Below are 12595 nucleotides of genomic sequence, written 5' to 3'. Positions count from 1 at the left end.
ACCAATGTAAAGCACATTGCATGGCGTGTTCTTTTTTTCTTTTCTCTAAAATTATTTATTTATATGACAGAGAGAGAGAGAGACAGAAACATTCACTTGTTTCATTATTGAAACACATTCATTGGTTGATCTTTACATGTGCCCTGACCAGGGATCGGACCCACAGTCATGGCTTATTGGGATGACACTCTAACCAACTGAGTACCTGGCCAGGGCACATGCCATGTTCTTATTGTGACTGTTTTTATTACTCTTGTCATGACCCTCACTCCTTTCCTGCTGAGGATGTTTCAGGTTATATTAGCTTGCTGTTGTGAGAGTTCACAGCTGATCTGTGCATTTTCTTGTCAGCATTAATCAGTCACCTTAGAAGAAGGTTACATGGCTCTGGGGTTTGGAGAAAGGGCTGCAAGGGAGGAGTTATCCCGATTTTCTTCTTACCTGGCCAATAGTCCTCTTTCAAGAGTTTCACTTCTTTCAGTCTTTCCCTACCGGATGTGTGGGACTGAACCATCTCCTTTTCCAGCTAGCAAAAGGGATAAAACTTGGCATTTTACCTGGCTGGGGGTGAGTTCTGCACCCTATATGAGGGAAGAGAAAAAAGTTAGGAACAAAATTTGTTTCTCTTTTTATTAAAAGGAAAATAGACACAAATTAGGATTCTCATTAGCAAAGAGGAAATGTCAAAGGAAAGAAGCACTGGTCAGCACTGTCCCTTATGCTGTCCTGTTTGGAAATGTTCTTAGCTAAATGTTGTGGTTCATCATTTACAAGTTCTGTGTTTCATATCATTGCAGGAAGTAATTCAGCCAAGCTTTCTGCCACGATATAACAAGAATCTGTTTCCCTCTAGTTTCCACAAACTTAACACTGACATCCTTTGGAGCCATCACCAGCAGCACCTCTAGTGTCCATATTTCTGGTCATAGTCTGTTACTGACAATTTAGGTATTCTCTAAGATGATATATGTTTCTCTGCTCTGCTACTCACTTCTTTTTGAGCCCTTATTAGCAGAGTCATTATCCATGTTTCTACTAAAAGTCTGTTTAAGGAAATCTAAACTTTTTCTAACCTGTTTCTCAGAGTTTTTCTACCAATGGTGTTATTCCAAAGCTATGTTCACATTTTAGGTATTTGTTACAGGAGCGTCCCACTTCCAGGTAATAAAATAAGCTTAATGAGAAATATATATTAGTTTTCTATGGCTCTTGTGACAAGTGAACACACACTTAGTTTCTTGAACAACATATTGGTTTTCTTACAGTTCTGGAGGTCACAAGTCCTGACAGGTCACCTTGCTAAAAGCAAGGTGTTGCAGGGCCATATTTATGGAGGCTCTAAGGAAGAACCTGTTTTCTGCCCACTCATATTGTTGGCAAAATTCACACACTCTTTTTTAAAGATGGTATTTATTTATTTTTTAGAAAGGGAAAGGGAGGGAGAAAGAGAGGGAAGCACCAATGTGTGGTTGTATACCCCCTACTGGGAACCTGGCCTACAACTTTCGGCATGTGCCCTGACTGGGAATTGAACCTGTGACCCTTTGGTTCGCAGGCTGGCACTCAACCACTGAGCCATACCAGCCAGGGCAGAATTCACACATTCTTCAGTTGTGCTGTCCCACATGTCTGCAGGGTGACGTGCTATGAAATCTTCTCTGTCTCTCTTTGTTTTCTATTTTTCCTAGCCCTATAAAAACAGAATGAGTTACTTATTTTTTTCTGCTTTTATTTTATTTTATTCATTTAATAAAATCATGCATGTTCAGAATTGGGCAGGAGTTAGGGTTCCCTGTCCCACACCCCACTGCACAGTGGGGAGCCTGTGGACCTTGGGCAAAGAAACTCACCTGAAGTGGTTTCTGGGAAGTTAAGGCTAGCATTGAGGTCCCCACATTTCTATCTGGATCTGGTTTATGCAGAAGAAGATTATCCTGTCAAAATCAAGCAAAACACTGCCCTTAAATTATTTGTTTTTTTAAGGGTGAGCATTGAAAAAAAAATTTTTAGCTCACTTTTCTTTGATAGAAAAAGATTATTGCCCCGGTGGGTATGGTTCAGTTTGTTGGAGCATCCTCCCAGAAACAGAAGGGCTGTGGGTTCAGTTCTCTGTCAGGGCACATACCTAGTCAGATCAGGGCATGTATGAGAGGCATCTGATCGATGTTGCACTTTCTCATCGATGTTTCTCTCCCTCCCTTTCCCTCTCTCTAAAATGGATAAGCATGTCCTTGTGTGAGGATAAACAAAGGAGAAGATTCTGTATCTTAGGAGCTCATGATTCCATTTGCTTTAATTTTTTTTAGCTGTTAGGATAATTTTTATTGTTTTATTGTATCATGAGGCATTGAAACATCTGAACAAATCAATATCTGGGTGGTGAGGCAGCTGCTTTTTCCTTCACTTCTTTGGGTTACTAGAGCAACTTGCCAGTAGATTAAAAAAAAGAAGCCATGGCTGGTATAGCTTAGTGGCTTGAGCATGGGCCTGTGAACCAAAGGGTTGCTGGTTTGATTACTAGTCAGGGCACATGCCTGGGTCTGGGGCCAGGTTCCCAGTAAGGGGCATGCAAGAGACAACCACACATTGCTATTTCCCTCTCTTTCTCCCTCTTTTTTCCCTTTTTCTAAAAAATAAATAAAATCTTTAGGGGAAAAAAACCTACTTTTTGCATTACTTTAAGTCTTTCCAAGGCATGAGCTGGTACAACACAACCTTCTCCTGTCAGATGTAACTAGTCTCATGTCCAAACATCATGTGCAATACCTAGCTAGCAGCAGCATACTGCACCGAGTTCCACCATGGCCCTGCTCATTTGTGTATGGTATTTGGAGCATCTGGAGGAATGTGACTAGTATTGGGAAGAGGAGGGAGGAGGAAACAGCATGAGTGCTTGGCAGGGAGGAGATCAGCTGAAGTTCTGCAGGGCAAGCCTCATTGGTGCAAACGCAAGCATTGTTGATGTTCTTCAATAGGAACATGTGGTGTAACCCCATGATGGGATTTTCGTCAAGTCTTAAGCTGGTGCACAGCCATACTGATGATGCAGCTATCTGGCATGGGCTGATGGTCCTGTGCCTTGGGGCTGTGCTGGATTTTCTGTAATGGAAAGCTAGATAACTTCTCCACAAGGGCAGCTTTCCCCTGGAATTTCTGTCCTTCCCACACAAGGCATGATGCATTAATGTAAATTGTACCTAGTTGGGTTCTGTCGTTATCAGATAACTTGCCGTAATGTTGAAAGAAGCTGGATCCAGTCGGCTCCCAGATTGGCTTGCCTCCCATTCTAGGGCATCACTGGGCCTTGTTGAGACCTGAGGGTCTGAGACAATGGTGGCAGCAGAGGCAGAAACCTAGTGTGGTCTGCCACTTTAAGTTAATCTTTTTTTTTTTAAAGATTTTATTTATTTCTCTTTAGAGGGGAAGGGAAGGAGAGAAGGACAGAAACATCAATGTATGGTTGCCTCTCATGAGTCCCCTGCCGGGAACTGGCCTGCTACCCAGGCATGTGCCCTGACTGGGAATCGAACCTCGACCGTGTGGTTTGCAGGCCCGTGCTCAATCCACTGAGCTACACCAGCCAGGGCCCACTTTAAGTTAGTCTTGATGTCAAGTGTTTAGTAAATTTGAATGCACTTAATATAAGCAAATATTGATCCTGTAAAGTTTATTTAGTAGCAAGAGGCTAAATGTGTTCACTTTTTTTTAACCAGGTAACAGTGTAGGTGAGGATCATTTGAGAAAATTTTAGTCACTATTCATCATTTGTCCCAAAGCTTAATGCATAATTCCTAAGGCAGATTTCAGATCTTCCCAGGGCTTTAGTATTGATGACTTGGAGTGGTAATTTTATAGATTCTTTCTAAATAACTGTCAGTATCTGTCAGACTCTTCTAGGTCGAAGAGCTGGGGTTACCTTTTGAGATCTTAAAGGTATGATCTACAAATGCTTGGGGAATTGGGTGCTCAGGAAGTTGTTCTTCTTCCTCTGCCGCATGAATTTGTCTGTCTCTTATTCACAGAACCTGAGAATCTAGGAACATACTGTTCTGAGTGTTGCTGCTTTGAATTCAGAAAATAGTAGCTTTTGAGAAACACCTCTCTTCTCTGTAAATTAGTGTGTCTTCCTTCCCTTATTGTAATTCTTTAATCCCATTACTTTTTGTGTTCATCAGTTGTTTGAGTTTTCTCTCTTTAAAACTCTACTAAGGATTTAAGGTACAGCCTATTGTACTATCTGGAAAATAACTGATAAGAGTGCCCCACACAGCTGTGAGATTAAAGAACAAAAGCATGTTTGCCAATGCTAGCAAACAGTGCTAAAGTTTAATCACAAGCCACAGAAGTTGATGGTGTCATTGTGGAGACACGGGGTGAGAAGCCTGTTCCTGCTGAAAGGGCTTTGAAATCAGCCAAGTTATCACTGTCTGAGCCTCTGTTGATTATCTTTGTGTATATTTCATTTCTGACAGCTCCTTTAGTGGCAGAGTTTTCCGAGTGACCTTTTTGATACTGGCTGTTTCCCTCACCGTTCCACTTCTTGGAGCCATGATGCTGCTGGATTCTCCCATAGATCCACAACCTCTCAGGTGAGCTGCCCCAGCAATTCTTGGGAGGGATTGCTCAGCAAAGTATAATAGACTGGGATGATTTCTTGACTAACTAAACCAATCTGATTTGAAAGGTAAGTTATGAGAAATAAAGATTTGACTTTTTGTCTGCATTTTATATTGAATTAGATGTTCCACAGAATATATGCATGGTGTTGCCCATGTTATTGTTTCAAAAACAAAACTATATAAATCAAAAACAAAAACCAGAAGAATCTCAAGTAAGAGAAGCTTAAGTATTAGATACACTTAAGCTGAATGAGTAAGTGACAAAAGCATACACAAATTGAGGTTACTTTGCTTAAATTTTGTAAGTAACTGATTTAAAAACAAACTTGTAAATAATGTTCTTTTTTTCTAAGTTACCTTTCTTCATTGGTGATCTGTGAATAATACGGTCTGTTATAACTTGATAAATAGTATTCATTTACTTGGTTGGTATAGCTCAGTGGACTGAGTGCGGGCCTGCGAACCAGACGATCGTGGTTCGATTCCCAGTCAGGGCACATGCCTGGGTTGCAGGCCAGTTCCCAGCAGGGGGCACATGAGAGGCAACCATATATTGATGTTTCTCTCCCTCTCCTTCCCTCCCCCTCTAAACATAAATAAATAAAATCTAAAAAAAATAGTGTACATTTAGGGAGTCCCATGAAATGTATTCATATTCTTAGTTATATTAATACTGAGCCCGACTCTTATTGCTGTGATTTATGACTTTGATGTTTATGTGGTACAAGAAGGTCATGCAGTCTGGTTCAATAAGTTCCTGTTTTTCATCACAACTGCCAGGAGTGGTGAGCACTCTGAAGTTTATTTTAAGTGAGTTAGTCCATGTAAGGTTTAAAAATTTCATAAAGAACCATGTCTTATTTTGAAGTAAATATAACATATGCAACTCTATAATGTGTTGGTGTTTTATATCTGACTGATATCTACCTGCAGGACATATCAATTGTTCTGACCTTAGATTGACATACATAGAAAAGAGTCAACTTTTTGTTGTTGGATTGGGAATTAGTTAAAGTACATTGTGTTGTTAAAACACAATTAGCTTGCATAAGATTGAATTAGATTGACAGTGGGTTGAGGCCTGGGTACTTTAGATTCATATGTATATTTGCTCTGTAATTCCTGGTGTGCCAATATTTCTTTGCAAGGACACCCTAGATGTTCTCTCTGAGAGGTTCTGGGACACACATAGGGGAGGGGCCTCTTTCTTGCTAACACCCTCTCAACAAGTGGAAGGATGTGGCTCAGCCCAACCCAAATAGAAACGAACCTGGACTTTTCTACTCATTTGGTAAGGTGAGAAAATGAACTGTGTCCACAGCTGGGGATTAAAGTCTGGGTTGGGGAGGTAGCCTTGGGAAAGAGGAGGAAAGTAGAGAGAGCAGGTAAAGATGGAGTTTCAAAGTTGGAGTGGGAGGGATGGAGCTTAAGTGACTGAAGACCTTTGATCTCAGTAAAAGTGAACTTATGTGTGGAAAGAGTGGTGAAGAGATTCAGAGGAAAGGTGGGTGTGTACTCATGACGAGAAACTAAAAGGAAACATGGTCTAGAAAGAATTTTAAAGTTGTGCATTAGAGTTCTGCCGGGCAGTAGATGAGCCTGATGAAGAAGGAAAAGTGGAGAAAACTAGTGAAATCGGTGTAGCTGATAGGATCTCTCCCACAGGCTCAGATTTACAGAATGACTTGCTCAAAAATTGGAAACATGGACCTTAGTGCAGATGAAAAGCAGAGTGTCAAAGAGTGTAAGAACAGAAATTAATTGAGGTTTGGGAAAAATGCTAGTGACAACAGCAAAAAAAGCCTTCTTTAAAACTCTCTTCAGAGCAAAAAGAGCAAGGAAGGAGGAGACCCATGGTTTGGGGCTAGTGATGCAGTGTTGCTGAGGTCAGAAAAGCAGAGCTACTGGTTTATGCTCTACCTCAGTCATCTTCCAGCCAAGGGAGGTGCCATGTACAGTGGGATCAGGTCAGCTGGCAGATGGGAGGTCAGCAATGGCAGTGCCTTGGGGAGTCTACCTCCAGAGCGCTAATGACCTCTATTTGAGCTTAGACCATGCTTAGAAATCTCCGAGAAATCAGAGAACAGTTAGACCAGGGACAAGGAGGGGTGGAATCCTTCCAGAGCCAGTTGTTATGCATTGGTTTCAGTTCTAGAGAGTAAAGTCACCAGAAAGCTGCAGGGCTTTGCCAAAAACCTGACATGCAAAGCCACTTTCTTTTCCATTTTAGAAGATTGGAGGACTGTTATATACAGAACATATGTGGCATCCTGATTTCTGGAGGATATTGACCAGAGTCTTTCAGCATGCATTTGACACATGGAGTTAGTGGAAATTAGTGTGAATTATCAGGAGTTAATTAGGTAACAGAAGGTCACTGGCCATAACCAGAGTCCATGTGGCCTGGCTTGCTGTGAGTGCTAATTTGGGCTGCTTGGGGCCGCTTTTCCTTGGTGCTTCTGCCTAGGTGCAGGAATGGGGGTTCTTTCTTGCCTGTCCTTTGCATTTTCTGTTTTCTTCTTGTCTTCCTGCTTAGGCTCACTATGGGCAGGGATAGTATGTCATATACTGATTAGTTTGATTTTGCAAATATTTCCTGAGGACTTCCTGTGTGTAGAGAATTAGGTAAGGTCCAAGGACTAGGTGAGAGGGGCTGGTATCAGGTATACCCTCCTCTATTTTGGGGATTTTAAAAAAGATTTTATTCACTTATTTTAGAGAGTAGAAAAGGAAGGGAAAAAGAGAGGGAGAGAAACATCTGTGTGCAAGACATACATGGATTGGTTGGTCTCCTTTCAGATACCCCCAGCTGAGGACCTGGCCATCAACCCAGGTATGTGCCCTGACCAAGAATCGAGCCAGTGACCTCTTGATTACAGGCTGGCACTCAGTTCACTGAGCCACACAAGCCAGGGCTATCCTTGAGCTTTATGTGTTTATGTTGTTCAATCTTCACATATACCTTTGGGAAGTATGACCTTTTCAAGGTCAGAATCTGAAAGCAAGTTTGTACAACTCCATGGCTCAGGCTTTTCCACCAAAAATGCAGGTTACAACCCTGTCCTTCCTCTGGAAATAAAATTCCTAGTTAAATGAAGTGTTTTTTTCAGCAAGTTGAAAACCATCATGATGGGGGAGAGGGGCAATTTAATTTGAAGGAAGTTGTGTTGTGTTCTGCATAGTGCCCACTCAGAGGGGGTGGCAAGGGTGAAGTGCTTTGCCAGCAAGGCAGAAAGCTTTTTCCTACATCCTCAACCACTTCCTCCATCTGCCTTGTGTCTCCCACTCTGGTGGTCTGGCTAGGAAACTGCTTTGCTGGAGGGCAGGGTGGGGAGGGAATTAGGAGATTCCCCTCCCTACTCTTTCTACCTTCCCACTCCTTCTATAGTGTTCATTAGGAGCCTCCTATATGCTAGGTGGTTGGAATATAGCGGTGAAAAACAGAACAAATCCCTTATCTCATCTGCTCTAGTGGGGATAGGCAGACTATAAACACAACAGAAGTAGGAAGCTGAAATGGGTTCTGAACCCAATAGCGTTGCAGGGTACTCTGCTTTTGGGGGCGGTGTTGACTATTAAATTGAATGGTCAGAGCAGGTCTCACTGAGAAGGTGAGGATGAAGGGAACAGCCAGTGTGAAGGACTTAATTAAGATGGAAGATGCCTAGTGCAGTCAAGAACCAGCAGGCAATGGCTGGTGTGGAGGGGAAGAGTGAAGTACTGGGAGAGGAGAGGGAGAATTGACAGGCCATACAGTGTAGGGCTAAGAGCCACAGCAAGGACTTAGGCTTTAGGTGAGATGGGGTCATTACAAGGCTTTGAGCAGATGAATGCTGTGATCTGACTATAGTGCTCACATGGGCTACTGGGTTGAGAATAGACTATTGAGGACAGAGAGGAAGCAAGGGAGAGACAGTTGCCTGGAAAAGGGTGGTAGCAGAGGACATGGGGTAAAAGGGTTCAGTGATATCTGTCTTTTAGAGGTGGCATCAGCATGATTTGCTGATGGATTGGGAGAAAGAATAAATTTGCATGTGGAGGGAAAGATCTAAGGAAAGGGAAGAGTTTCTGGAGCCCAATCTGAGTGAAGGAAGGGAGGCAGGGCCCAGTGGAAGCTGTCTTTAGAGGGAAGCCAGATCCTGAGGTCCTGAGGGTGCACCTATGCTGGACGGTAGGGCAGTGGCACCAGCTCCCTAGGCACTTGTCTCTTCTTCTGTCTTCTCAATGAAGCAAGGCTGTCAGCTATGAAATGTCCGCATGGCTCCCTTCCATCTCCATTGGATTTTAATGGGAGGGCAACCACTGGGAGTATAAATGCCAGGGTATATGAATCATAGGGTATGAGGTATTGGACTGGTGATAAACAGTTCAGCTGGGTGGAGGCCCTGGAGTGCTCTCAGATGGCAGATGATTACAAATTTTTCAAATTTTGCAATGACCTGCCATCTGAGGGACAGTTTTTTCTTAACTTTTATATTTCTGGCAGATAAGGATATTATTGGAATGAAACCTTTTTATCAGTGGAATTATGCATGTTGTAGGTCCTCAGTAAACATTTTCTTCATGTGTTTTCTATAGACAAATCCCTATAATTGCATTATTTTACAGCTTCAAAGAACCCCCTTGCTTGCTTGGTGTTCTGCAACCAAATACGAAGTTACGACAGGTGGAAAGGCTATTCGAAAATCAACTTATTGGGCCAGAGTCCATAGCAATTATTGGGGGTAAGTAAACCCCTGGAACTTCAGAGTCTGTCTGGGATAACTTTGAGGCTGTCTGTTGCTTGGAGCTGGGGACTCTATAGGAACAGCCACTGGCACCCTGCTCTTGGTTTGGGGAGCCCTCACCATCTTTAGCTGCAGATGTTGTGTGATGTGCATGTGTTTGTTGAGCAGACATCCTGAGGGAGCTTCTTGGCTCTTTGAGTTATGTGTCATTTCAGTATAGGGTGATTTCGAGTTCTTTTCTGTGGAGCACTTTATTTGGCTCAAAGTGTTGGACCCATTAAAAAGAAATGGAAAAATGCAGATATTGATGTTTTTAGTTCATTTATTAAAGTTATGTAGATATTTCTTGACAGGACATTGTTTCTTAGCTGAGTTTGTACAGATTTCATTTTTGAAAAGAATATAAATGATTCTTAATATTTCTGCTTTTTTTTTTTTCAGAATTGTCCAAGCCTAGCAGCTAGAATTGGGTGTGGTTCTAATACTAGAGTCTCTAGCAGCCTGAAACAATGTACTTTCTATTAGAAGAAGAATTAAACTTTGGAATGAAAAGATAAAATTAAAGTTGCTGTACTTAATATGGTATGAGGATTTCTGAGCAGCTTAACTGGGCATTCTGCTTCTAATTCTAAAGTACTGTTATGTTCTCCGTGAAGTAGTTTTGGACAGTGCGTTGGGGGTACTACTTTGTTTTGTTTTGAAGACAGACCGTGGCCACTGCCCCTGTGATATTGCCCATTGTCTTTCCCAGACCTCTTGTTTGATGCAGGGCCCAATCACTGGTGGATTTCTGCAGTGGTTTGTTTGGCTGGCAAAGTCAGAATTGTTTGAAGAGGGATAGGTACTTCATAATACAACTTTGTATTTCCACTAAAAGACATTGACATTTAATATTAATACATTTTTTCAAAAATATATTTGGTGAAAAAATCATATTTTGGAAGTCAAAACTGGAACTTGGAAGAGTTAAAGTGGTTTTTTAAAAACTTTCAAAGAGAAGTCTATTCTTGTCTTTTTCTTTTCTGCCTGGGTGAACATCTCATAATACTCTTATCACCAGATCAAGGAGTTGGTTATCTTCCTGGTGACATTTCTGGTTAGGTACAAGCAGAGGGAAGGGCAGGGGGTACAGGGATTTGTCTAGTTAACTAACCTCCTGCAGATGTGAACCCTAAGGAGGATTTTGGCCATTCAAATAGGTGTGTAGTGGTACATCATTGTTTTAATTTGTAGTTCTCTAATGACATAGATGTTAAGCATCTTTTCATATGCTTATTAATCATCTGTTTAAGTCTTCTGGCAATTTTAAAATTGAGTTAAAGTTTTGAGTTATTTTCTTACTGTTTTGAGTTATTTTCTTACTGTTGAGTTTTAAGAGCTCTTTGGATATTATGGATAACAGTCCTTTAACAGATGTGTTTTTTTTTTCCAGTCTATGGTTTGTCATGTCATTCTCAACAGTGTCTTTATAGAACAGAAGTTTGAAATTTTTTCAAAAAGATTTTACTTATTTATTTTCAGAGAGAGGGGAAGGGAGAGATTAAAAGAGGGAAAGAAACATCAATGTGCAAGAGAAACGTTGATTGCTTGCCTCTCAAATGCCCACAATCAGAGACCCAGGCATGTGCCCTCACTAGGAATCGAACCTGTGACCTTTTAGTTCTCAGGCAGGCACTCAATCCATTGAGCTATACCAGCCAGGGCAGATGTTTTTAATTTTAATGAAGTCCAGCTTATCAGTCCTTTCATGGATTATCTTTATTATTATAGTTAAAACATTATCTCCACACCCAAGGTCAACTAGTTAACACTGATACTATCTTCTAGGAGTTCTACAGTTCTGCATTTTACATTTAAGTCAATTTTGAGTTAACTTTTGTTAAGGTTGTAAGGTCTGTAGGTCTGTGTCTAGATTTTTTGTGTGTGTGCATGTAGATGTCCAGTTTTCCCAGCACAATTTGTAGAAAAGACTGTCTTTGCTCTATTGTACGGACTGCCTTTGCTCCTTTGTCAAAGATGAAGTGACTATATTTATGTGGCTCTGTTTCTGAACTCTATTCTGTTCCACTGATCTATTTACCTTTTCTTTTGCCATTATCATTCTGTCTTAATTACTGCAGCTTTGTAGTAAGTCTCAAGTCAGATAGTGACAGTTCTCTGATGTTCTTTGATATTGTGTTGGTTATTCTGGATCTTTTGCTTTTCCATATTTTTTAAACTTAATAATTAGTTGGTGGATAGCTATGAAATGACTTGCTGGATTTTGATTGGGATTCCTTTAAATATGTAAATCAAGTTAGGAAGAACTGACATCTTGACAGTATTGACTCTTTGTTTTATGTCCATAACCACGGGATATCTCTCCATTTATGTAGTTTTTTTTAATCTTTCATTATAGTTTTATAGTTTTTCTCATGTAGAGATTTGTTTTTAGATCTCAGTTATGTCATTCCTTTGGATGCTAATGTAAATGGTGTTGTTTTTAATTTCAAATTTTACTTGTTCATTGCTGGTATATAGGAAAGCAGTTGACTTGAATATTATCCTTGTGTCCTGTAACCTTATTAGTTCTGGGAGGTTTTGTTGTTGATTCTTTTGGGTTTTCTGCCTAGATAATTATATCATCTGTGAAGGGAAAAAATTTTAATTTTATCTTCTCAATTAGTATAGACTTTATTTTCTTTTCTTGTTTTATTGAATGAGTTAAGGCTTCTAATACAGTATTGTAAATGAGTAGTGAGAGGGGACATTCTTCTGTTGTTCCTGATCTCAGTGAGAAAGCTTCTCGTTTGTTACCATGAAGTATGATGTTAGCTGTACATTTTTCTTTTTTAAAAATAGATGTTTTTTATCAAGTTGAGTAGTTCTATTTCTAATTTGCTGAACATTTTATTATGAATGGCAACTGAATTTTGACAAATGCTTTTTTTGCATCTGTTGCTGTGATCGTGTGATTTTTCTTTAGCCTATTGATGTTATGGATGACTTCATTGATTTTCAAATGCTGAAGTAGCACACCCTGGATAAATCCCAGTTGGTTGGGTGTATAATTTTTTTTTACATATTGTTGGATTAGATTTGCTATATTTTGTTGAGGATTTTTGTAGTTTTGTTCATGAGAGATATTGGTCCATATCTCTCATGACTTTGGTTTGGGCGTTAGGGCAGTGCTGGCTTCATAGAATGAATTAGGAAGTATTCCCTCTGTTCTGTCTTCTGGAGGAGATTGTAGAGAATTAATATCATTTC

General features: G+C 40.5%; 1 protein-coding gene and 1 pseudogene across 5 annotated transcripts in view; one reads left to right on the top strand and one right to left on the bottom strand.

Annotated features, from left to right (window-relative positions):
* The window catches only part of APMAP (adipocyte plasma membrane associated protein), a 53024-nt gene that overhangs the window by 22271 nt on the left and 18158 nt on the right, over positions 1 to 12595 (top strand). For all 5 annotated transcript variants that reach the window (XM_037055511.1, XM_037055509.1, XM_037055510.1 and 2 more), the window contains exons 2-3: positions 4473 to 4589; positions 9228 to 9343. In XM_037055511.1, coding sequence (XP_036911406.1) covers positions 4473 to 4589; positions 9228 to 9343 — 233 coding nt within the window. The remainder of the gene's footprint in view (positions 1 to 4472; positions 4590 to 9227; positions 9344 to 12595) is intronic.
* Positions 2754 to 3313, bottom strand: LOC118993017 (nuclear transport factor 2-like; annotated as a pseudogene).

This window comes from Sturnira hondurensis, unplaced genomic scaffold (genome assembly GCF_014824575.4).
Source record: "Sturnira hondurensis isolate 20B ecotype Veracruz unplaced genomic scaffold, ASM1482457v3 Scaffold0008640, whole genome shotgun sequence".
NCBI lineage: Eukaryota > Metazoa > Chordata > Mammalia > Chiroptera > Phyllostomidae > Sturnira > Sturnira hondurensis.
The sequence above is the reverse complement of the archived record's forward strand: the minus strand, read 5'-3'. Positions and strand labels throughout refer to the sequence as shown.